The following is a 27,504-nucleotide window of genomic DNA, read 5'->3' on the forward strand; positions in this document are numbered from 1 at the left end:
ACTCATACTACTTTTATTTCACAAAGACATAAAGCTGGAGAATCAGGTCATGACAGCTCAGCTCTTTCTGACAATGCCCTGTCACATCACTGACAGGGTCTCAAGCACACACATTTTATCAAGCTCAGTGGAGTCATTTGCTTACTTTTCTCCTCAACAATTCATTGGTATTACACGGATGTGACTAGAATTTAGATTTAATATTTCTGATTCAATTCATTTGAAGATCCATATGTCAGGCATCATTTTATGATGTACAAAAAATCAAAACAGCTGCAAAAATAATTTAACAATTGCAAGTTTCTTTTGTGATTTGTTAATCCTCTATCCCATGGGCCCTGGTAGTATGCCAAGTATTAATGAGAATCAGGATTGTGTTGGTTACAAGTTGTGTGGAGTTTCATATTCCCTTTCAGGAGTGGTTGTGTGGTTTTACATTATTCACACTCATCTTAATTCAAGCTGTGTTTATCTGTTGGTATTTCCTTGTTTTTCTATTTTAAGGGTGACCCCCTACTATTGGCATATAAACAAGGCACTTAATCTGTAGAGTTTTCATCCATAACAATTTTACTGACATTTTCCTCTTACATGAGAATTATTTCAAGATTGAACAGTACTTGTAAAATTTGCTGACCTAATGGGGAGGAAATCACATGAGCAGGGCCAGCATGAGCTCTTGTATAATCCATATAAGTTGAGAGTTAGGTAGTGATGGTTCTGATCCCAGCTCTGCTGACAGCTTTATTCCAAGCAGGCCACTGAATTAGCCCCTGCATGTGATTCCTTTATTTTGTCAACAAGTATTTGCTGACTGCACATACTAGGTATAAAGCCGCAAACAAAATGAAATCCTTGACCTCATGGAACTTTTATTATATTGAAGGGAAATAAGCAAATAAATAGATAACAAATAAAAAATTAAAATAAATACATAAATAGTAGTACCCATTAGGTATAAAGCTACAAACAAAATGAGATCCTTGACCTCATGGAACTTCTATTATTTTGAAGGGAAATAAGCAAATAAATAGGTAACAAATAAAAAATTAAAATAAATAAATAGTAGTATATCAGACAGTGATAAGTGCAATGGAAAAAATTTCAGCAAGGAATTGGCGAGCATTGGGAAAGTGGGAGTGTGGTGGCAAGAGGGGCAATTTTAAGCAGAGTGTTGTTCAGCGAAACTTCACTGAGATCTGTGAGGACATGAGAATCCAGGAGATGAGGGAAACCTGAACATCTGTTGGTGTTTCCATTTTATTTATGCTTTTAGCAAGCATTTATTGGTACCTGCAATGTGCCAGGTGCATAGTTTGATGCTGGGGATGTAGGGATGAATAAAATAAAGTTCTGCCTTCAAAGAACTCAGCATAATAGGGGACCAGACATGAAAACAATTAAATTGTTGTACAGTGTGATCAGTTTACCAAGTGTGGGGGTAGCAGAGAGACAGAGGAAGAACTCTTTCCATCTGGCATTATTAGGGAAGGCTACTACCAGGGAGGAAGTAACAGCTAAATTGGTTTTAGAGGATGGAAAAAGGTTTGCCATGTAGACAAGGTGGAATAGGAAGGCATTTCAGGTAGAGTAACATTCTAGATCTATCGTATATTAGGGGAACTACAACTAGTTAAATTTTACTAGGATATAAAATGGGGAGAGAACAAACATATTTTAGGGAATTTTAAGAAGTAAAATTAGCAGCACTTAGTGATTAACTGCATATGAATTTTGGGGTTGAGGACAAGGCAAAGGTTTCTGGGCTTGGGACTTGGGTAGATAGTATTACCACCAAGAAGATCACGTATATCAAAGGAGAAGTGGGGGCTGTGGTGGTGAGGGGGTTGAGTTAATATTGACATAATATTTTTATCTGGTTCAAGAAGTGCATGACAGTACTATTCCTTTCAGAGGAGTTAAAAACAATTTTTCTTCTGTAAGAGATGACCTGATTTATACTTTCATCGAGTGGTTTGCTAGTCAACTGGCTCCCTGAAAAAACCAAACTGCTGATTTCTGCATGGGTTGCCTGCATTCCCCTGTGAGAGGCTGTGGCTCCTACCAGCCTTCTCCCTATGGATTTCTCTAAGTTCCAATAACTGCTCCTTTCCTTGTTCCTCAAGACTGGGTGCTAACAGAACCTGTCCCAGCATAGTACACTACCCCTTGTTGGTTTTCCTAAACCCTGCCAGCACCTTTGTTAAGTGGTCCTTTCCTTCAAAGCTCTGCAGTGATCCTACTTCAGTGGGTCGTTTCTTTCCTGCTGGAACCATGGCTATTACACATAAAAAATAAGACAGACATAGGCCTTGCTTTTAAAGAGCTTCAGACCAATATGACCCCCACCTACCCTGACATTTCCTCTTATTTCTCTTCTGATGTGGGACAAGGACATGCAAACATTCTCTTGTACACTTTTCTATCTCCATGTTCAGTGAACTTGGAAACCAAGGAAACCTCTTTCCTACCTCTGTCCTACCCCATCTAAACCATAGCTCTTATGGTCTCTTGAGGCCAACAGAATGTGCTTACATAAGAAGTTGACACTGTTGGTCCATCAAAGAGAGAACATGCCATCTGTTATTTTTGTGTTTTCCAGCAGCGGTGATGAAGTCATGCTCTTGTCTCATTTGTGGATTTATTCCTGTGTTACCTGTGGCTCATGTTTATGCAAAGAGGCCAGCTAGGTGACACACTTTGGAGCACTGGGCTGGAGTCATAGTATCTGCCTATGAGATCTCTTTTTTAGGTTTCAGTTTCCTCACAATGTAAAAGGAGGAAATAAGTGTCAATTACCTTGCAAGTCTTAACATTCTTTTCATGACGAAGGTCTGCAGCTTTGGGAGCTGCCTGTGACTATGACTTTGTAAGCCTTGTCCACGGAGCAGCTCAGCTTAACAAAGAAAATTTAGGAGTATGTTTTTAAAAAATGATTGTATGAGTTTTGTCAATGAATACATCTAACTCAGTAGCATGTTTCTGACCAAGTGATATATCAAAGAAAAGTATATTAGTTACCTACTGCTGCTTAACAAATTACCACAAATTTAACAGCTTACAACAATGCACATCTAGCTCTTTTTGTGCTTAGCAGAGCCATGTCTAATGGTCCCAGGAAGCATCTGAAGCATGTAGCAGTTCCAAAGCATAGGATGCTAGATAAGCTGACTGGGTGTGTTTGCCCCTCGTCCATCTACTGGTTCCCATAAGCTAAAAGAATGTCTCCCTCTCATCTTTTTCCTAAGGAACCAGACTTAACTATGACCTAATAGGAGATGAAGTAAAGAAGATCTGTATACAGCATTTTATTAAGATTGGTGGCAAAGTTCAAACTGATATAATCTACCCTGCTGGTTTTATAGATGTCATCAGCATTGACAGGACTGGGGAGAATTTCCATCCGATCTGTGACACTAAGGGTCACTTTGCTATTCACTGGATTACACCTGAGGAGGCCAAGTATAAATTGTGTAAAGGGAGAAACATCTTTGGGGGTTGGGGGGGAGGAATTCCTCATCTGGTGACCCGTGATACTTGCATCACCCACTATCCCAATCCCTCATCAAAGTGAATGACACCATTCACACTGATTTGGAGACTGGACAGATTACTGATTTCATCAAGTTTGACACTATGGTGATCAGAGGTGCTAACCTGGGGAAAATTGGTGTGATCACCAACAGAGAGAGACACCCTAGTTCTTTTGATGTAGTTCATGTGAAAGATGCCGATAGCAACAACTTTGCCACCCAGCTCTCTGATATTTTTGTTGTTGGCAAAGGCAACAAACCATGGATTTCTCTTCCCTGTGGAAAGAGTATCTGCCTCACCATTGCTGAAGAGAGAGACAAGAGACGGTTGGCCAAACAGAGCAGTGGGGAAAGGGTCTCTGGGTGACATGACTGGAAGTCTTTTTACTTAATTAAAGATAATACAGCAGGATTAAAATAAAAAATAAAAAAAATAACAACAATACCTATCTATTATCCCATAGTTTCTGTGGATTCTCAATCTAAGAATGACTTATGTGGGTCCTCTGCTTTAGGGTTTGTCATATGGGTACAATCAAGGTATTAGCCAGGGTTGAGGTCTTATTTGAATCATGTTGGAAGAATTTTAGTTCCTCAAGAGTTGTTGGACCAAGGGTCTGTTTCTAGCTGGCTGTTGGCCAGAGGCCACTCTTAAGCCCTTGCCATGTGGGCCCCACAATATGACAACTTGCTTCATCAAATCCAGTAAGGGAGAGAGTCTGCTAGCAATAGAGAAGTCATAATCTTATGTACCCTAATGATGGATGAGACATCTCATTGCCTTGTATTGGTTGCAAGCAAGTCTCTAGGCTGACTGACACTCAAGGGGAGGGAGGGGCTTACACAGGGCATGAATATCAGGAGGTGGGGATCATTGGGACCATCTTAGGGTCTGCCGGCCACAGAGATTTTTTTTCTCTTTTTTTAGTGGTAAAAGAGTTTTAAATCCTAAGCTCTTCTAATGTACTTAAAGTTTAGTTTATGTGCCAAAAATAAAAAGTGTCAACTAAATGCAACGTGAGACCCTGAGTGGAGATCGTAGGAATATTTGAATAGAGTTCTTAAAGGTATTGTACCAATATTAATTTTCTGATTCTGATAATTATACTGCAGTTACATAAGATGTTTGCCTTGGGGGAGCTTGGATGAAGGATATATGGAAACTTTCTGTAATGTTTTTATAAATTGTCTGTAAGTCAAAAAGTAGGTCAAAGTAAAAAATTAGAAAAAGTGATTTGTAACATTTAAAAATCCATAACTATATAAGCCTACTTTGTGGCCATAGCTTGTTCAATAATTTTAACATTATGTCTTTATCAGACCTTTTTTTGCAGATAGCATTTATAAATTTGGGGAGTAATGGGAAGATACTGGTCAAAGGGCACAGTAAAGGAAAAAAACTGTAATTTTTTTGTAAATAAAGCAAACAATTTTAGTAGATAAATTCACTAAAAATTATATAGGTATATACAGTGGAATATTATTCAGCCATCAAAAAGAATGAAATCTTGCCATTTGCAATGATGTGCATGGAACTAGAGGGTATTATGCTAAGCGAAATAAGTCAGTCAGAGAAAGACAAATACTGTATGATTTCTTTCACTTATATGTGGAATTTAAGAAACAAAACAGATGATCATAGGCGAAGGGAAGGAAAAATAAAATAAGATAAAAACAGAGAGGGAGGCAAACCACAAGAGACTCTTAACTCTAAGAAACAAACTGTGGGTTGCTAGAAGGGAGGTGGGTGGGAGGAGGGGGTAATGGAGTGATGGGCATTAAGGAGGGCACTTCATGGAATGAGCCCTGGATGTTATAAGCAACTGATGAATCACTAAATTCTACCCCTGAAACTAGTAATACACTATATGTTAACTAAACTGAATTTAAATAAAAAATTTTTAAAAATTATATAGGTAAAATCTGCCCCTTTTTTTGGTTAATTATTTTAGAATGTTCTTCCTAGTGACAATACCATAAAAGCTTCACTACCACTATATAACAGAATTATTTATATATTTGTTTATATGTATTTGTTTCAACAAATAATTACAGAGATGATGTAACATAACAGTTCTCTTTTTGAACTTTAGTTGAAATGTGTTAGGGACTTGTAACACCAAAAGCACTTCACACGTCAATTTAAAATAATCACCAGTTCTAAAATAGTATTCTGATAGCCAAATCCAACTCTTTCCCTGTGCAGAGCACTGTTTTCAGATGTCAGTCAGCTTGCTGCTTGGATATAGACACTCATGTTCCAAAATAGTGTGGTCTGTCTCACCACACTGTTCCATGTGATGAAAAGCCAAATACTTCAACCCCTCATAGGCAGTTGGATTTCCTGCAAAGCAAGAACAAATGGTTCCTCGTTTTACTCACTGTTTGAAAGGGCTCCTTGTTATAAATACTCTATCACTATTTCACATGTCCTGGTCCAGCAATTTGAAGCTTATGGGTCTCGGTTGGTTACACCTCTTAAGAGAGCTATTTGGAAACACTCTAGACATTTTTCTTAGGTCCTATTTTTAGAATGGAAGGCCTAATGGTATTTTAATGTTTCTATATATTCCCAGAACAAATCTCAAGAAAAAGTGTCTGTTACCTTTTGAAATTTAGCAAAGCTGGTAGGATTATCACTGCTCCTCTGAGAAGTATTATGTTAAAGAATTAATTTTGATTTACAGAATGTTAGCAGCAAAAGGACCATGGAAAATCAGCTCGTTCAAACCCCTCACTTTTCAAACGAGGAAAGTGTGAGTCTTGGTGTGAGTGAACTGTTGGCCCAATATCAGACAGTGAGGAGTATGGAAGTTTTAGAATGGTAGACTTACGTTTTCCTGCAGAAGATGACCGTGGTAAGAGTCAGTAACAGTCAGTTTCTGAGATAAGACTCAGCTTTAGAACATGAAAATAGTCTGCTGGGCCCTTGGGTGAAACTTTATTGCTCTTATAGAAGATTCTGAGAAAAGATGTGGAGTCATCCAAAAATAGGGGTTCAGAAGTGAGGAAAGGTCCAGAAACCTCTTGGGAGAATTGGGCCCTGTGTGTAGACAGACAACTTCTCAAAGACCTTTCCCTGCACTCCCCCCCCCGACTATGTTGGATGAATGTTTCCCCCTGTAGATGGCACCTGGCATTCCATCAATTAGAGATTCCTTTGCTCCAGCAAACAATCTTCTAATGATGCAAAAAACCTTTGGGAGGGTTAAGTGTCCATCTGTTATTATGAATTACTCTGTGTTATTTTCATCCTTCTTCTTTGGCAGCCTAATTGGGATCTGATCATTTGGGGAATGTAGTTTTGATTGTAGGAAGGGAAGAAAATGTTGATGAGCCAGAAATACTCTGGTGGAGATGGCCATCTAAGTGAGGTGGCCAGGATGGTGTCAGAAACTGGGACCGAGGTCAGGGACTAGAAGGCAAGGGAAGAATGCTGAAGACAAACCCAGATTGCTTTTTTACTCAGGGCTGTCTCACACGTGGAAAAAAAAGAGAAATGACTTTATCCTTCCCTGGTGTTCCTTAGCTCCTTTGGCAAATACTGATTCATTGCAGGTTAACTAGGAGTTTGTGGAATGAAGGGAGAACCCAACCCTGTGTATATTGTTGGTCCACTCAGAAAGTGCATGCAAGCATGCCTGGTTTAATTGCTCTTTGCCTTATTGTGCTTCACAGGTGTTGCATTTTTTAATAAATGTTCGGCAACCCCGTGTCGAGCAAGTCTAGGTACCATGTTGCCAACAGCCTTTGCTCACTTCATATCTCTGTGTCACATTTTGGTAATTCTTGCAGTATTTCAAACCTTTTCATTAGTATTATATTTGTTATGATGATCTGTCATCAGTGATTTTTGATGTACTGTTGTAACTGTTTTGGAGTGCCATGAACCACACTCACATAAGAGGGTGAACTTAATTGGTAAGTGCTGTGCGTTCCCCTGGCCTTCCCCTGTCAGTCTCCCTCCCTTCAGTCCCCTCTATTCCCTGAGACACAACAATGTAAAAATTAGGCCGATTAATAACCCTATAATGGACTCTAAGTATTCAAGTGAAAGGAAGAGTTACGTGTTTATATTTTAAATCAAAAACTAGAAATGATTAAGCTTAGTAAGCAAGGAGTATCAAAAGCCAAGATAGGCCAAAACTAGGCCTCTTGTGCCACACCCCCGAATTGTGACTGCAAAGGAAAAGTTCTAAGGAGATTAAAAGTGCTACTCCAGTGAACACATGCATGATAAGAAAGCAGAACAGCCTTGTTGATATGGAGACAGTTTGAGTGGCCTGGATAGAAGATCAAACCAGCCACAACATCGCCTTAAGCCAAAACATAATCCTAAAGCTTAAAGCAGGGCCCTAACTCTCTTCAATTCTGTGAAGACAGAGAAGTGAAAAAGCTACCCAAGAAAAGTTTGAAGCTATCAGAGGTTGGTTCATGGGGTTTAAGAAAAGAAGCCTTCTCTAGAACATAAAAGTGCAAGGTGATGCAGCCAGTGCTGGTGGAGAAGCTGCGGTGAGTTGCCCAGAAGATCCAGCTAAATAATTAATCAAGGTGGCCACACTGGACAACAGATTTTCAGTGTAGATGAAACAGCCTTGTCTTGGAAGACGATGCCATCGGGGGCTTTCAGAGCTAGAGAGAAGTCAATGCCTGGCTTCAGAGCTTCAAAGGACAAGCTGACTCTCCTGTTAGGGGCTAATGCAGTTGTTGACTTTCAGTTGAAGCCATAGTTTATATACCTTTCCAGAATCTCTAGGGCCCTTAAGAATTATGCCAAATCTATTCTGCTTGTGCTCTATAAATAGAACAACAAAGCCTGGATAATAGCACATCTATTTACAACCATGATTTACTGAATATTTTAAGCCAGATCTACTGCTCAGAAAAAAAAAAAAAAAAAAGATTCAAAATATCACTGCCCATCGACAATGCACCTGGTTACCTAAGAGCTCTCTCTCTGTTGGAGACATAAAATGAGATTAATGTTTTCATGCCTCATAACAAAATATCCATTCTGCAGCCCATGGATCAAGGATCCATTTTGACTTTCAAGTCTTATTACTGAAGAGATACATTTCATAAGACTATAGCTGCCACAGATAGTGATTCTTCTGATCGATCTGGGCAAAGTAAATTGAAAACCTTCTGGAAAGGATTCATCATTCGAGATGCCATTAAGAACATTCATGATTCATGGAGAAAGATCCAAATACCAACATGAACAGGAGTTTGGAAGAAGTGGATTCCGACCCTCATGGAGGACTTTGAGGGGTTCCAGACTTCAGTGGAGGAAGTAAGTGCAGGTGTGGTGGAAATAACAAGAGAACTAGAATGAGAAGTGGAGCCTGAAGACTTGACTGAATTGCTACAATCTCATGATTCATCTTGAACAGATGAGGGGTTGCTTCTCATGGATCAGCAAAGAAAGTGGATTCTTGAGGTGGGATCTACTCCTGGTGAAGATGCTGTGAAAATTATTGAAATGATAGTGAAGGATTTAGAATAGAACATAAACTTAGCTTATCAGGCAGTGGCAAGATTTGAGAGGATTGACTTGAATTTTGAAAGTTCCTCTGTGGGGAAGATGCTACCAAACAGCATCACTGTTGCAGAGAAATTGCTCATGAAAGGAAGAGTCCAAGGATGTAGCAAACTTCACTGTTGTCTTATTTTAAGCAGTTGCCACAGTCACCCCTACCTTCAGCAGCCCCCACCCTGATCAGTCAGCAGCCACGAACATCTAGGCAAGACCCTGCACCAGCAAAAAGATTATGACTCACTGAAAGCTCAGATGATGATTAGCATTTTTAGCAGTAAAGTATTTTTTAATTCAGGTATGTACACAGTGCATTGTTTTTTTAGACATGTATTGCATACTTAATAGACTGTAGCATAGTGTTAATGTAACTTTTATATGCAATGGGAAACCAAAAAATTCATTTGATTTGTTTTATTGTGATATTCACAATATTCTATTGTGGCGGTCTGGAACCAAGCCTGCAATATCTCTGATATTAAGTATCAAGTTTTGAACTAACCTTGAGTTGTGCTTTTGGAGCACACATTCCTGAAGTATGGATTCACATGAATAGAGTGTTAACCAAGTGGGTCCTGGGATCAATCTGGCTGGGTTTGAATCTTGGCTCTGACATTCACTACCTCAGAGATCTTGGACAAGTCTCTTAGTTTTCCTGTGCTTCATTTTTTTTTTTTTATTTGTATATTTGGGATGATAGTAGTAGTACTTATCACTTAGGGCTTTAATGAGAAATGAGTGAGTTAATGCATGTAAAGCACTTAGAACAGAGCCTAGCAAAGTGTTGCAAAGCAGTTGCATAAGAATTCTATGATCTGATTCGTCAACCATGTCCTTCAGTTTTATTTGAGAAAATATAGTCTCTAACTTCTCTAGGATAAGATTTTTGTTTTTTGAGAGAGAGAGAGAGAATGAGAGATCATGTGATGGGGTGGAGAAGGAGAGGGACAGAGGGAGAGAGACAATCCTAAGCAGGCTCCTCATCCAGATCATGACCTGAGCCGAAACCAAGGGTGGGTCGCTTAACCAACTGAGCCACCAGGTGCCCCTCTGAAATAAGATTTAAAATGTTATTTAAGTGACACTTTCTTAGTCCTATAAATATCTATGTATTTCCCGATGGTGGTCAGCTGTCTTCTTTACACCAAGAAATTGTCTGGACCAATTCATAATTTTATAGCCCAAACCTAATCTTTCAAATGCAAAACCTCTCTTTCCACATCTTCATTAACAAAATTTAGTAGGTAGATAATTATGTGGAGATCAGGATTCTACAAGGTACTGAGTTTTGAGACAAGTTCCTCAGAGGAAATAAATTACATTCATTTACATCTGAATGTAATTGTCGAGTACCCCTTTTCCATATTTGTATATAGAACAAGATCCCTCTCTCAAGATTCTATTACAGACTCTTATCAGTTCTATTTTAACTCAGTAGCTGGTGTATCCCATTATGTTTCTGCAATTCAGAGAAGTATGAATGGGGAATTTTAATGTGCTTGTTTAATCAAGGGATTTTTAAGGCCGAATTATTTGGTCCTTATGTGAAAATAGACAGTATGGAAGAGTAGATAGAACATAAAACAAAAGTTCAAACTGCTGGATTCTCTTCCTGCTTCTGCCATTAAGAAGATGTGTGATCTCGAGTCCATCCCAGAATCTTCCTGGGCCTGTCTCAAATGGAGGATTTGAACCAGGTATTGCTTAAGGTTTGTGACAGATCTCATATTGTATGATTGTGCAACATCCCAGTGACCCTACCGAGTGAAGTGTGTGCTTTGCCTTGACTGACGTGTATAGTTTCTTTCCCAGTTTCCTTAAAACCATTTGAAATGGCTTTGCCAGATCCCCAGCCGGGGTGAGAGAGGCATTCTGTGGCTGCAAAGTAGGAAATGCCCGCTGGGTCTGCAAGAGAACAAGTCCCTGCCTTGTAACATTTCTACATTTACAACTGGAATTGTAACATTCTCGTCCAGAAGGGTTTGATTGCATGGCAGATGAATAAAGGCAAGCTCTGGGGGCATCATTACTCTTACCATTAACAGCAGTTGTTTGCATTTTTCTATTTTGCAGAAGATAAAGGAGAAATCTGAGAAGATAAATAACTGTTTAAAAAGTGAAGATAAATAGTTTATTACTGTAGATACACAACTGAGTTGCCACTTGTCTATTTTTTTCTGGGGAGGCAGTGGAGGTCCAGGAGGAGCTTTCTGTCTACCTCTCAGAGATACTTTTAATTTCTCAAAGGGAAGCTAAAGAAACAAGATTAACTTATTTTGTGACCTACTTCTGCTTTTCCAATTTGGGGGCCTTCCTTTCTATGTTAATTTACTCCATTTGATATTAACTAGAGCTCTTTCTTTGGTTGACAGGTTTACTTGAGCACAGGAAATCTAAAAAACAAAAATCATTGGGATAAATACTTTTACAAGAGATAGTAGGCTGATATGCTATGGACCTAGCTTATTCCCTCCAGAATCATGGGAATAGGGTGGCTGCAATCCTTGTTTTAGGACTTAATGTAGAAATTTAAGTTGTTGACTGTAGTAAATATAAATTAAGATAGTATCACGGCACTTGTGGCCAACTTTAATTTCATTGTTATTTCAAGAAGGAGTCAGTAAAAATATTAATTTTCACTTTTTGTTTTCTTCTAGCCGTGGACTCCTGCCCTGTAGGTCCTTCTGTGAGGCTGCCCAAGAGGGTTGCGAATCAGTCCTGGGGATGGTGAATGCCTCCTGGCCTGACTTCCTCACCTGCTCCCAGTTTAGAAACCAAACCGAAAGCAGCAATGTCAGCAGGATTTGCTTCTCACCACAACAGGAAAAAGGCAAGGAATGTAGGTGTCCGTGTTTCATTTCATTTAAAAAACTTTTTACTGAAATATACCGTTCATACAAGGATGTATACAAATAATGTATACTTCAATACATTTTATGAAAGTGACCAGACCCATATAACCAGCACCCAGATCAAGAAATAGATCACACAAAACTTGTACATGATGAATGTTCGTAGTGGCATTATTTATGGTAACCAAAAAGTGGAAACAACCCACATGTTCTTCATCTAATGTATGGATTTTTAAAAAATAGTATATTCATGCAGTGGAATATTAATTGACAGTAAAAATGCATGGACTCCTTGTGCATGATACAGTATGGATGAACCTTGAAAATGTTTTGTTAAGTGAAAGAAGCAAATCACAAAAGGTCCAGCATCCCCAAAAATCTTTCAAGCCCCCTTCCAGTCCACTTACCCTCCCAAAAGAAACCTCTCTTCTTTTTTTTTAAGGTTTTATTTATTTATTAGACAGAGAGAGAGCACAGCAGGGGGAGCGGGAGAGGGAGAGGGAGAAGCAGACTCCCGGCTGAGCAGGGAGCCCGACACGAGGCTCGATCCCAAGACCCTGGGATCATGACCTGAGCCGAAGGCAGCAGCCTAACCAACTGAGCCACCTAGGTGCCCCAAGAAACCTCTCTTCTAAGAGAAGCCACCTAAGGTGATTTCTGTACATCTTAGATAGGCTTGCCTACTTCTGAGCTTCGTGTCAGTGGAATTGGGAAGGATGGACTCCTTTTGTATCTAGCTTCATTTGCTCAACATTATGTTTGAGAGATTCCTTATGTTTTCCTCTTATGGTTCATTCATTCTCACTGTTGCATAGTATTCTAATATATTACATCCCAATATATTTTTCTATTCAGTTGTGGCTGGACATTTGAGTTGCTTCTAGCTATTATGAATAGTGATGTTTTGACTATTCTTGTGTATGTCTTTGATTGAACATAGTCCATATATTTATTCAGCAAAAAGTTTTTTAAAGTGGTTGTACCAATTTATCCTCCTACCAGCAGGGTGTGAAAGCTGCAGTTGCTCCAAATTCTCCCCAACACTTGTTATTGTCAGTCTTCATCATTTTACCAATCCTGATGATAGTATTGTGGCCTTTTGTGGTTTTAAGTTGCATTTCCCTGACGAGTTTGATTAATTTTTCAAAAAATTTTGGTGATGTGAATACCCCTTTTCATGAAGCATCTGTGCAAGTGTTTTACCATTCTTTGTTTGGGTAGTTTGCCTTTTTGTTCTTGATTTATACTTCTTTATGTATTCTAGATATGTCAACTCTTGGGTTTATGTATTGTGAAGATCTCCCACTCTGTGGCTTGCCTTTCTTATTAGTGTCAAATTATGGAATAGAAGGTCTTAGTTTTAATGGGTCCATATTATCAGTCTTTTATTTTGTGTGTCTTGTTTAAGACATCTTTGCCTACACCAAAACATTGAAGTTTTTTTCCTGTGTTTTCTTCTCGGACCTTTTATTGTTTTAGCATTTACATTTACACCTACCATATCCTAGAATTAATTTTTGTGTTTGGTGAGAGCTATGGATTAACTTTTTTTCTGTGCATATATTTAATTGACCCACTGCCCTTTATTTATTTAGAGTACAATCTTTCCCCTCTGCACTATAATGTCACCTTTGTTATCGGTCAAGTGATTGATTATATAAACATCTGTTTCTAGACCCTCTATTTGGCATAGAATTAAGCCAATACCACTCTGTCTGGATTCCTATAGTTTTATAAGTCTTTATATTCAAGAGTGTAAGTTCCTCACCTTTTTACTTCTTAAAGATTGCCAGTTCTTGGTCCTTTACATTTTATGTAAATTTTCAAATCACTGTGCAGTTTCCACAAATGCTTTTTGTTTTGATTTGGGATTGCATTAAATCAATAGTTCAAATTAGGGAGAATTGCTTTATAACATTGAGTCTTCCAACCCATCAAAATGATATACTATGGTAATCTTTACTTAAGTATTTTAATGAGTTATTCTTTAATTTCTCTCAGTAATGTTTGGTAATTTCAACCAGAAAGATCTTGTTCATCTTCCTTTAGATTTATTCATGTGTATCTGATATTTTTTATGTCATTTGTAAATGGAATCTTTAAAAAATTTTTGTTTGTGTACAAATAAATCACATATTGATTTTTATACCTCTCTGTAGATCCATTTGGATTTTCTAAGTGAACATTATGTCATCTACAAATGACAGTTTATTTTCTCTTTTCCAATCATTATGCTTTCTGTTTCTTCTTTGTCATAGAGAGGGGTTTCAATATTTCACTTTTAATTATAATGTTTGCAGAAAGACTTTTACTGATACTCTGTCAGATTAAGGAAGTCCTTTCTATTTCTGGCTTGCTAAGGTTTTTTTTTTTTTTTTAATCATGAATGGATTTTGAATTTTATCAAATGCATTTTCTATATCACTTGAGATGATATGATTTTCTCCACATTATGTTAAAGATATAAGCTTTAGTGATATGTAATTCATATACCATAATATTCACTCTTTTAAAATGTATAATTAACTGGTTTTTGTATACTTATAGAGTTGTACAACCATCCATAGCCATCTAATTCCAAAACATTCTTGTCACCCTAAAAAGAAACCCCATGCCCATTAGCAGTAATGCCATTTTCTCCTCCCCCAGCCACTGGAACCACTAATGTACATTCAGATTCTATGGATTTGCCTATTTTGGACATTTCATATAAATGGAATCATAAAATGGGACCTTTTGTGATTTGCTTCTTTCATTTAGCATAATGTTTTCAAGGTTTACCCATGTTGTAGTATGTATCAGTACTTCATACATTTTTATTGTCAATTACTGTTCCTTTGTATGAATATACTATTTTTTAAAATCCATACATTAGTTGAGGAACATTTGGGTGTTTCTACTTTTTGTTTACTATGATGCCACAATGAATATTCATGTGAAAGTCTTATGTGAACATATGTTTTCAATTCCCTTGTGTATATAGCTTGGAGTAGAATTGTTGTGACCAGTAATAACTCTGTTTAACACTTTGAGGAAATGCCAGTCTCATCAGCAATGTACAAGTGTTCCAATTTCTCCACAGCCTCACCAACACTTGTTATCCTTTTTGATTATAACCATCCTAGTGGGTAGGAAGTAGTATCTCAGTGTGATTTTGTTTTGCAATTTTTTTTTAAAGATTTTATTTATTTATTTGAGAGAGAGAATAAGATAGAGAGAGCATGAGATGGGGGAGGGTCAGAGGGAGAAGCAGACTCCCTGCTGAGCAGAGAGCCCAATGCGGGACTCGATCCCAGGACTCCAGGATCATGACCTGAGCCGAAGGCAGTCGCTTAACCAACTGAGCCACCCAGGCGCCCTTGTTTTGCAATTTAATAATGACTAATTATGTAGATAATTCAACATTTCATGAGCTTGTTAGTCATTTGTATGTCTTTTTAGAAGTAGCTATTCAAATAGTTGGCCCATTTAAAAATTAGGTAATTTGTCTTTTAATTGTTGAATTGTAAGAGTTCTTCATCCATTCTGGATACAAGCCCATTATCAGGTATATCATTTGCAAATATTTTCTTATGTTCTGTGGGGTGTCTTTTCAAGTAATTTTCAAATGACTTTTCTTGATTGTGTCCTTTAAAGCACAAAAGTTTTTTTAACTTTGAGGAAGTTCAATATATCTATCTTTTCTTTTGTCACTTCTGCTTTTAGTGTCATCTCTAAAAAAATCATAGCCTAATCCAAGGTCACTAATATTTACTCCTGTTTTCTTCTAAGAGTTTTAAGATTTTAGCCCTCATATGTAGGTCATCAATTCATTTTAAATTAATTTTCATATATGGTATCAGGTAGGGGTCTAACCTCATCTGGTTACCTCAGAACCAACTGTTGAAGAGACTATTCTTTCCCTGTTGAATGGACTCAGTACCTTGTCAAAAATCAGTTGGCCATAGATGTATGGGTTTATGTCTGAACTCTCAATTCTATTCCATTGATTTATATGTCTATTTTTATGTAAGTACCTACTGTATTGATTATTATAGCTTTGCAGTAAGATGATTACTAGAAGCAAAGAAGGACATTTTAAAATGATAAAAGAGTCAATCTATCAAGAAGCCATAATCTAATATCAGAGCCCAGAAATATATTAAGCAAAAGTGATAGAATTAAGGAAAAAATAGTGGATATAATAACTAGGTAGATCATCTATAAGGAGGAAGAATTGAAAAACAATATAAACCAACTTGATTTAGACAGCTATAGAATACTCTACCCAACAATAGCAGAATATATGTAAACATATACACATCTCAAATTTTTAATTTTTTAACTGTAAACCTATTTGTGTCTCTAACTATGAGTTGAACATATAGTTGAATAGCATTTTTTATGCACTAGACAAATCCTTGTCTTTTGATTGTAGTGTTTAATTCATTTACATTTAATGTAACTACTGATAAGAGAGGACCTACATCTTTTATTTTGCTATTTGTTTTCTCTATGTCTTTTAAAGAAATTCCTCTCTCTTCCATTACCTTTTCTATTATATATTTTTTAAAATATACCATTTTAATTTCTTATTGCTTCTTATTATATTTTTTGAGTTGTTTTTATTGGTTGCTGTGGGACTTACAGCTAGCATCAAGTTATAACAATCTGGTTCAAATTAATACCAACTTAATTTCAATAATTTACAAAGTTTGCTTCTATATGGCTTTGTTCCGTATCCCCTTCTTTGTGCCATTATTGTCATACAAATTATATCTTTATACATTATAAACCTATCAACATAGTTTTAAAATTACTGATTTATGAGGTTGTCTATTAAATAAGATAGAATAAGAAAGGGTTGACAAATAAAATATATTCATTCTGTCTTTTATATTTACCTAGGAATTACCTCTACTGGTACTTTTTATTTCTTCATGTGGATTTGAGTTACTATCTCTTGTCTTTTCGTTTCATTCTGAAAGACTCCTTTTAGTATTTCTCATGGGGAAGTTCTGATAGTGGCTTTTGTTTATCTGGAAATGTCCTACTATAGTCCTCATTTTGGAAGGGTAGTTTTGCTGCATATAGGATTCTTGATTGATAGTCTTTTATTTTCAGCCCTCTAAATATGTAATCTCACTTTCTTTTGGAGTCATGCTTTCTAATGAAAAATCAACTGTTAATCTTCTATAGAATCTATTTTGCCTGATCTATCTCTTGGCGTTCTCAATATTCTTTCTCTTTGGTTTTTGATAGTTTGATTATGACATATCTATGTATTGATCCTTTGAGTTTATTCAATTTGAGTTTGTTCTTCTTCTTGGATGTGTGGATCAACATTATTCATCAAATTTGAGATTTCTCAGCTATTATATATTCAGATACTCTTTCTGCCCCATTCTTTCTCCTTTCTCTCTCTCTCTCTTTTGGTGAACAGTACACTGTTTCTTTTTTTATCATTATATTTTATTTAAGATCAATTAATTAAGGTATAACGTATTATTAGTTTCAGAGGTAGAGTTTAGTGATTCATCAGTTGCATATAACACCCAATGCTCATTACAGCAAGTGCCTTCCTTAATGCCCATCACCCAGTTACCCCATCCCCCCACCCATCTCCCCTCCAGCAACCCTCAGTTTGTTTCTATAATTAAGAGTTTCTTACGGTTTGTCTCCCTCTCTGATTTTGTCTTATTTTATTTTTCCCTCTCTCTCCTCTCTTTGTAGAACTCCCACAGTGTATATGTTGGTATATCTGATGTTTCTTTTAAGTATTTAAGGACCTGTTATTTTTGGAGGTGCCTGGGTGGCTCATTTGGTTGAGCATCTGACTCTTGATTTTGGCTCAGGTCATGATCTCACTCAGGGTCATGAGATCAAGCCTCATGTCAGGCTCTGTGCTTAGCACAGAGTCTGCTCCCCCCACCCCCACCAAATAAATAAACAAAATCTTGAAAAAAAAATTTAAAAAGGATCTGTTATTTTTCTTGAATTTTTTCCTTTGTGTTCCTTAGACTGAATAATGTCAACTTATTTACCTTCAAGTTTGCTGATTCTTTCTTCTACTTGCTTAAATATGCTGTTAAGCATCCTGGTGAAATTTTCATTTTATTTGTTTTACTTTTCAACTGCTGAATTTCTATTTGGTTCTTTTTTTTTTTTTAAGAAAAAACTAATTTATATCTCTTTATTAATATTCTCTGTTGGGACATTGTTACTATACTTTAGTTCAAAATGGATTTTTAAAAATTTTTTGAATGTATTAAAATAGCTGATGTAAATTCTGTGTCTAGTAAGTCCAATGTCTGAGCCTCATCAGGGACAGTTTCTATTGACTATTTTTTCCCCTTATATATAGGTCATACTTTCCTGTCTCTTTGCTTGTCATATTTCTGTTGTTGTTGTTGAAAATTTGATATTTTAAATAATATAATGTACAACTCTGCAAATCCAATTTTTCCTCTCCTCAGGATTTGTTGTTATTACTATTTGGTGTTGCATTTATTGTTGATATTTGTTTGTTTAGTGATTTCCCTGAACTAAGTCTGTATTGTAAAGTTTGTGTTCTTTGTCATGTCTGACCACTGAAAGTTTTGCTCAGATAGCAGCTCAGTGGTCAGCTAGTGATTGGACAGATATTTCCTTAAATGCCTTGAACCAGTAAGTCTCCCACCCTTTTTAATGGGTTCAGTGTGTATGTTGTGGTAGGACTTAAACACTCTGGCAATTTCCAGCTCTGCCTTAGCCTTCAATTCCTGCTTATGTGGAGACTCAATGTCAGCTAGAGGTGAGAGATTCAGGGGGATACTTCCAGATGTCTTTATCCTAAGTGTCAGCATTCTTTTTCTTTCTTTCAGCTTTCTTTCTTTCTTTCTTTCTTTCTTTCTTTCTTTCTTTCTTTCTTTCTTTCTTTCTTTCTTTCTTTCTCTCTCTCTCTCCTTCCTTTCTTCTTTCTTTCTTTCTTTCTTTCTTTCTTTCTTTCTTTCTTTCTTTCTTTCTTTCTTTCTTTCTTTCTTTCTTTCTTTCTTTCTCTCCTTTTCTTTCCCCTCTAACTAGGGCTTTACATTGGCATAAAAGACCTGCTTTGATTAGCTGTTTATCCTTCAATAAAGCTTGAGCATTCTGACTGTTAATTCTTGGGCCTGGTACTCAGTTCTAGACTTTTCTGCTAGTATGTAAGAGCCTCTTTCTAAGCTACTAGAGAGGGTTTTTGGCTTTCACATATGAGTTAAAATTACCTGTAGCTTTTTTTTTTTTTTAAAGATTTTATTTATTTATTTGACAGAGAGATAGAAAGCACAAGTAGGTAGAGAGAAAGGCAAAGAGAGAGAGGGAGAATCAGGCTCTCTGCCGAGCAGGGAGCCTGATGCGGGACTCGATCCCAGGACCCTGGGATCATGACCTGAGCCGAAGGCAACTGCTTAATCAACTGAGCCACCCAGGTGCCCCACCTGTAGCTTTGAGTTACTGTTTTCTAGGTCATTGATGCTTAGCAGTAAGGCATCCAATCCATTGTCCTTATAGTTACTACTACTACTACTACTTCTTCTTATTATTATTATTATTATCATTACTACTATTATTTGCACTTCTCAAACCCCATTCATGCATTACTTTCCATAGGTACATTATTCCAATTCACCTCTGATGAGGGTTTTAACAATTTGACTGCCCCACTGTGCCAGGGAATGTCTACCCTACCTTCCAGGAATGATGGCACTTTCACAGCAAGGAGTAATCCAGATCAATAACCCAATCTTATAACATGCTGTCTTGATGATCACTCCTGGGACTGTCACAAATTGAGTTTTTCCAGAAGTAGTCACTGAGATGGAGTTTGTTGTACAGGGTATTTTATTAGGCATCAGCACTTGTGTAAAGGAGGGAGAGAAAACGGGATTGAGCAGAAGGAGAAATTGAAATTTGCTCTAGGTCCATCTAAGTCTCTGCTAAATCCATGCAGAGCTCTGGAGTGTAAATGGTCTGAGAAAGGTATTCCACGTTGGGCCAAAATAGCTGGTTCTTTACATCCCCATCTCAATTAGTCATTGATGTGGTCCTTCCTGGGAAGGGTGTGCCTTTGGGAGAGGCAGCTCTCTGCAGTTGGGGCAAAATCTGAAGGAGCTAAAGGCTGTTGGCTGACAGTTGGAGCACCAATCCTTTGTTGAGGAACAGATCACCTTGATCCAACAGAGACTGAGCTGATTTTGCTGTTTGGTTAAGGCTCCATCTACCTCTGGTTTATCTTGAGTTTGAGGATACACTTCTTCAGTGGTCCCAAAGAGAAACTGAGGTGTTTACTGCATTCTCTTCCCTTGGGCAGTCCCAAATTCTATTTTTTTCTTCTCAGAACAATAAGATTGCTGGAATTTCCATTTTATTTTGCAGAAGTGTTCTGCTTAGGTTTTTAGCCTCTTGCTCTTTGTGGAGAATGCCTCGAGAGAAAATCCTTCCAAGTGATAGGCCTACTTGTCTGTGTCTCCTTTCTCACCACATACTTGGCCCCTTAATACCCACTCCTTTGGCAGCACCCAAACTCTAACTTTTGTCTCTCTATGCCTGTGGGATTTCCAAAAGTTCTGCTGGTTTCTTTGCCTCTTTGCAGTGGTCCCGTGTCCAGATTCTCAGTTTTTAGCTCCATGCCAAGAACTGGCAAGTTCCACAAGGGAAAAAGCATCCCCAGAATGTATACTCTTTGTTCAACAGTTATCTTCTCTCCAGGATCTTGGCCATTCACATCCTAATTGTCTTGAGAACTATCAGATGCCTTTATACAGATGTTTCTTCTGTTTTATCTGGTTTTTCTAATTTTACTTGATGAGGGCATCAACCTACTGCAAGTTACTATATTTAAGCCATGAGTGGAAGTTTGTTTTATTTTTTTTTAACACAGTGTTTAGTGGAGGTCTGCCACTAAGTTAGGATTCCATCTGAAAGACAGTATATAGCAATAAACCATTAGCATGAGTCAGTGTATCTGAAAGAGAAGTCTCTCACGTCTTTTCTTTTTCAGCTACCTTTGCCCCTGTTTTGATAAGAACGTTTTATTAATGGTCTTTACTAGAGGTCATTTGGAAAATATAGCCTTTTGGTACAGGATTTAAGAATCCATAGAGAAAATTTAAAAATCAAAACATCGTCAGTGTTCTTTAACACTGACGGCCAAAAATTTTCAGTTCTTGAAAATCAAAATAAGATTATCAGTATTACTTAATGGCTCAAACTGAAACGCCACGTAATATAGGTTCTCCAAATATCGGAAAACATTACAAATTTTCTGATCTTGAAAAACACCTCGGAAGTTTGATGAAACATTTGTATCTAAAAACATATGTTTAAAGAGACAGAAATTTCCTAAGAGGATTTGAGATCCTCTACTTGTCATAGTCCTCTTAAATTTTTTGGTTGTATTATTTTTTCCACATATGATTAATTCTCTGAGGATAAATCTGATAAAAAGTGTTCAGTGCAATATTTTCCTAGAATTTAAAATAATTGTTCTGTCTCATGCTTGATGATGCTTGATGGATAAACAGGGTGCTAACAATCATAGATATGTGCATAGTTCGTGTGCTAGGGAAAGAGCTACTGCTAGCTATGATCTTTGTGTAAGCATAAGAATGTAATTTCTAGCATACACACACACAGTTACTAAAAATGTGTTCATGTGCTAAGAATATGTATACCAACTAGAGAAGTATTTATTATATAATACAGTCTTAATCATATAAGGGTTTGTACTATATGGCCACTTATAAATATACCTGATGAAGTCCTTTTCTCATTTTTTCATTTATTCAGTAAATATCAATTGAGTACCTACTCTGTTTTGGGCATCATCCCAGGTAATCTGAGAAAATAAAAGTAATCACAATAATCATAATATTAGTTTATACCCATCTAATGCAGTAGTTCTCAACCAGGAGTCATTTTGTAGCCCCGACCTGGGAACATTTGGCAATTCCAATAGACATTTTGGTTGTTACATCTCCACCCACAGAAGGAGTTGATACTAGCTAGTATCTAGTGGGTACTAGATACAGATATGCTGTGTAACATTCTACAATGCACAGAAAACTCCTCACAACAAAAGAGCTCTGTGGCTCAAAATATCAGTAGTGCTGCTTTTGAGAAACCTTAGTCTAAGGCTTTATGTTTTGCAAAATATTTTATAATAGTAATAATAATAATAATTACCATGTTTCCTACATTTAAAGAGTGTTAAACCTCATCTGGTCCACCTTATGTGAAAACCAATGTGAGAAGAATATTGTGACTACATTTAAACATGCTATCACACAGAAACTACAAAGGGATGCAGGTTAAATGTCAATGGAGTAAAGTGGAGTCAACCGCATAAAGGAATTTTGAATATTGGAAAAAGGGAAGGGTCCCACCTGACAAAGAAGAACAGAGAAGGTGTTCTGTAGGCACTCAGCACTGTGAACTTGGGTTGGGCGTCATGCTCCTATTTAGCCCATAAAATGAAGGGTCATTAAAAGTTGACTCCCATTTTAGGCTTTTTCTTCCCACTTGTGAATCATTTGTCCCAAGAAGATAATAATTTCCCTCTTTATATTACGGTCCCCATTCTCCTTTCCAAAGTGCTTTCACAGCTGTTAGCTCCCTTGTTTCCAGAGTAAATCTCTGAGGTATTATCATCTTCATTTAATTTATTGGGAAACTAAGGGTCATGGAGATTGTTTCAAGATTATTTTAAATCTAGCCCCGCCAGGCCCTATCATCTACCCAATAGTCCACCATTGTGGGACCATCCTGGGATTCAATTATTAATCCTTGAGCCCTACCCTCTGTTACAGCCCCCTACTCACAAGAGCTTTCAAAATGTCTTTTCAGACTGATTGGAGCCAAAACGCTGACTTGTGACAGCTGCTTTCTCCAATGCACAGCTCTGTGAATTTCATTCTTCTGTGAGCGTCCTTTAGATCAGTCAAAACTCTGAAGAGATTTTGTTGTCATATAGAAAGATGCACAGTTGTCTTATCCTTTCTATCTTATACTGATGCTAGATCCTGTAAAGTAAATAATGTGCTAAAGTGATAATGCTGTGGGAACTGTTCTTCAGAGGTTTTAAAATAAACATTTGTGTATGTTTCCATAGTTGAGTTGTGAGAACTCAGGAGCAAAAGGTCAGGGCCCATCAATCATTCTAAGCTTTCTCACTAATCCTTTACTTTACCTTCTCTGTGATCATATATGAAAAGTCGTTTTTAAATGGTATTTTTGTAGGTCTAAAGAGATCTCCCCTGCCATGAAAGAACTTCAGCTATTTATTTTTTTCCTTGTCCTTTTCCTTCTCCTAGTATCTTATTTGCCTTTCCAGCTCTGGTTGCTGAGAGCAACCATTTCAGCACATAGCAGCAAAATGGTAGTTTTGGGATCTTGGTAAAACACATACTCTTGAATTTCTGCTATTGGGCTGTGGATTCATTTGGGAGAAGTAATGCAATACTGTTTCCTTGAGGTACTTAGTGTCAGTGTTTTGCCAGAGATAGATGATTATAGATAGCATCACGAAGTTACTAAAAGCTAGCCATGCACTTTTCATTACAGTGAATAGTCAAATAAAATGGGGATTTCTTAGAACTTCAAATTTTCCTACATTTATAATTTTAAATTACTTAAAAATTTAAACCATGGGATCATTTTCTTTTTTCCATGTGTGGATGCTTCTTTTAAGAGCACCAAACTTAGATCTAAAGACTTGTATTCAAGCCCTGACTATTCTACTTACTAATTGTATGGGCTTGAGCAAGTTTCTTAAACCCTTTTAACCTCTCTTTCCTCACCTTTTTAATAGGAATAATAATACCTGGGTGGTAGAACTGTTTTATGGGCTAAATGAGATAATGTATTTGAAAGAATTTTGGAAACCATAACATACAATATAAATGTGAATGCTTCGATTGAACAGACATTTAGAAGCCTATTCTATGTACCAGGCAGTTTACCAGGAGCTGGAAAAGGAAAGATGACATGCGTACTTTTGAAGAGCTCATAAGCCAGTGGAAATATGGATATCTAAGTACAGAGGCAGAGCCTGATACAAGGGTTTGAGCACAAATGGTATATTTGGGAGAGGCATGGGACAGTGAGGCGGGTGATTCAGGGAAGGGAAGATGGCCAACAGAGGTAAATTATTAAACCAGCTACCATAGTGGGCAACTGGAGTTTAATCTTTTGGAAAAAACCTGGAAAATAGTGTACAACATACAACAATTCAGAATTACCCCACTAGAGGGGTGAGGTAGCTGGGGTATGCACTTACTTCTTTAGCCTTTGAAACTGATAGTATCTACTAGCCTATAAGTACTACATCCTCTAAGAGTAAAGACATGAGAGAGGAGGAGGAAGTAGAAAACTTGCCTGTGCCTGCAATGGAAGGCTTTTGTCCCTGTTGACTTCTTCATCTGCAGCACTCTCTTTGCCTTTGGTTTCTAGAACACTGCTCTGTTTGGTCTGCTTCTCACCACATCGGCCAGTCTCTTTCCTTTTCCTCAATGGACCCTAAGAGTCTAGCCTCAACCCTCTTTCCTCAACATCCTACGCATTTTTCTCTAGGAAATCTCTTGCCTCTGGCCATGTAAGTACTGATGACTCTTAAATCTGTATTTCACATCAAATTGTATTCTACTTCCCCAAGCTTTAGATCCATATTCCAATGTCCTCACTTCCACCTCTCCAGCAAAGCTACTTTTTTCCTGGTCTCCAGGGATTTTCATCCAGGTTGCTAAATCCCATGGGAAGTTCTCAGTTCCCCCTCTGACTTGACTTCCTGCAGCATTTGCCACCATTAATTTCTCCCTCCTCCCTGATAAGCTCTCTTCCCTTGGCTTCCAGGAAGAAACCACTTATTTTCAGCCTCCTTTGATGTTTTCTTCTCATTTCTATCACTTCTAAACATTGGAGTGCCTCAGGGCTTAGTCTTTGGATCTTGTCTATTTCAGTGATCTGATTAGGGCTATTCAGGCTTGTGGCTTTAAATACCTCCACGAACTGACAACTACCAATGTGGGTTTCGAGCCTGACTCTTCTCTGAACTCTGAAACTGAATGCATATGTTTCTCCCTCTGTCTCTTACACACACACACACACACACACACACACACACACACACGGCCTTCAATTTATTTCCACTCCAGTGCCTGAAAGGCATGTCAAACATAACATGTACTAAACTGATCTAATATTGCCCCCACATTTGCTCCTCTCCCAGTTTTCCCTCTCTTAGTAAATAACAACTTCATTCTTCCGGTTGTTCCAGCCAAAAATTTTAGGTCATCCTTGACTCTTCTCTTTCTCTCCCATACCATATCTGATTTGTCAGCAAATCCAATGGCTCTAATGTCAAAATATGTGCTTAATCCAATCAGTGCTCCCCACCTCCATAACCACTACTTGGTCCAAGCCACTTCAACTCGTTCCTGGATTATCCTCCAGCTCCTTATTAGCTTCTTTGCTGCCTTCCTATGCCCCTGTATGTTATTTTCAACACAGAAGCAAAATGGTTTTTTTTTGCTACTCAGATTCTTTTGGTCCTTTAAATGTTCACGTCTCTACCCTCCAAGTTTTTTTTTAAAGGTTTCCCATCTCACTCAATATAAGAGCCACCATCCTTACAACCTTCAGGGCCATTCATCAGTATTGTTGCATTGTACAACTCCAGGAGAGCATCATTCACACAGAACTCAATATAACTAGGGCTTCTTGGAGTTGTGCAACATAGACATCTGGCCCTACGTATCTGGCTCTCTTACCCCTCTCACTTCTCTCTTAGTACTTTCCTTTTGGCTTCCTACGTTCCAGCTATTCTGTTCCATCTGCCTGCTATTCTCCTCTCCCAGATATCCCCTCCTGGTTCTCTTAAGCACCTGTCTGTCAGGCTGTAACATAGAGCATGTGAGGGAGAGTGGCCAAAGCAAAGTAAAGAAGAGAAGCTATATCAGTAACAGCTATCATTATCCTTGTTATCTGAGTAGTGATAAATCTTAGGACATGGAAAAATTCTTAATAAATTTCATGATCAGGGGTGCTTGGGTAGCTCAAGTCGGTTAAGCATCTGACTCTTGATTTCTGACTTGCATCGTGATCTCGGGGTCATGAGATCGAGCCCTGAGTCGGGCTCTGGCTGGGCCTGGAAGCTGCTTGAGATTCTCTCCCTCTCCCCCTGCCTCCCCCACCCTCTTCTCTCTCTCAAAAAATCAAAAAATCAAAAACTAAATTAATTAATTAAATTAAATTTTAAAAATAAACTTCATGATCAACTTGTCTGATACTTGAATTACATTTTGCTAAAATTGAAGCTTGAAGGTTTTTTAAAAATCATTTAAAATCTTTAATGACTTCTTTCAATCCATGAACTTTAAGAAATGCTCATCTTGTGGATTTCTGCTGTTTTTCTGTGAGAACTATAGTCTTGTTTTGATTTCACTATGCCACATACCCAGCAAAAAGAAGCAGTGTCAAACAAAATAGATTTCTTGTTGAGCCTAAATACTACCTGTTCTCTTTGGGCTCAGTAATTTTTGTTTTTAGATCATTTGAAATTAGGTTTCTGTTCTCTGCCAAATATTGCTTTGCTTGAGGTAGCACAGTCGTTCCTCAAACAGAAAAATAAGGAGGTTCCTTTCCACACCTGCAGTCATTCTTCTCACTCTCTTTACAAGGTTGATAACTCAGAAGCCCAAGAGCATAGATTGATGCCTGTGTTTCTCGCAGAATATATTTTTTTTGCTGTTCAGTGGCTGGAGACCAAAGGCATCCACATTTTGTTCAATATTGTGCCTCACAATCAGAAATCAACATTTGTGGCCTTACAGATTATGATTAAATACAGAAATTTTTAGCTACAAAGCAAAAGTCTGATTTTTTCAGACTTTTCATACCCACTAAGCCTTTTTTAGTCAATAATCAGTTTGATCACTGCAACAGGAATGCTGATCAGTCACACCCTGAACAGTTCAAAACATCATTTATTTTAATTCTAAATTCAGCTTTATATCCCTCAATTTAATCATAACAGATTCATCTTTGCAGAACCAGATAGTTGAAAGAAATTGCTGAGATTTTTTTCCTTCACCTAATTGAAATACTACCTTAGTTCTGAGTTTCATATTTGTCTCCAAAAATTCCCAAGAAGGGATACAACTTATGGGTTTTTGTTTGTTTGTTTGTTTTGGTGGATAGAGTTTCTTTTTTTTTCTTTTTTTTAATTTTTAAATTTCTTTATTATTATGTTATGTTAATCACCATACATTACATCATTAGTTTTTGATGTAGTGTTCCGTGATTCATTATTTGCGTATAACACCCGGTGCTCCATGCAGAACATGCCCTCTTTACTACCAATCACCAAGGTAACCCATCCTCCCACCCCCTCCCCTCTAGAACCCTCAGTTTGTTTTTCAGAGTCCATTGTCTCTCATGGTTCATCTTCCCCTCCGATTTCCCCCCCTTCATTCTTCCCCTCCTGCTATCTTCTTCTTCTTCTTCTTCTTTTTAACACATAATGTATTATTTGTTTCAGAGGTACAGATCTGTGATTCAACAGTCTTGCACAATTCACAGCACTCACCAT

General features: G+C 37.6%; 1 protein-coding gene and 1 pseudogene across 1 annotated transcript in view; both read left to right on the forward strand.

Moving 5' to 3' along the window:
- Positions 1-27,504, forward strand: part of CORIN (corin, serine peptidase) — a 189,216-nt gene that overhangs the window by 66,451 nt on the left and 95,261 nt on the right. Inside the window, exon 5 of the mRNA XM_081813164.1 lies at positions 11,727-11,908. Coding sequence (XP_081669290.1) covers positions 11,727-11,908 — 182 coding nt within the window. The remainder of the gene's footprint in view (positions 1-11,726; positions 11,909-27,504) is intronic.
- LOC102734681 (small ribosomal subunit protein eS4, X isoform-like) lies at positions 3,102-3,900 on the forward strand (annotated as a pseudogene).

This window comes from Leptonychotes weddellii, chromosome 2 (assembly GCF_054177405.1).
Source record: "Leptonychotes weddellii isolate Sample4059 chromosome 2, ASM5417740v2, whole genome shotgun sequence".
NCBI lineage: Eukaryota > Metazoa > Chordata > Mammalia > Carnivora > Phocidae > Leptonychotes > Leptonychotes weddellii.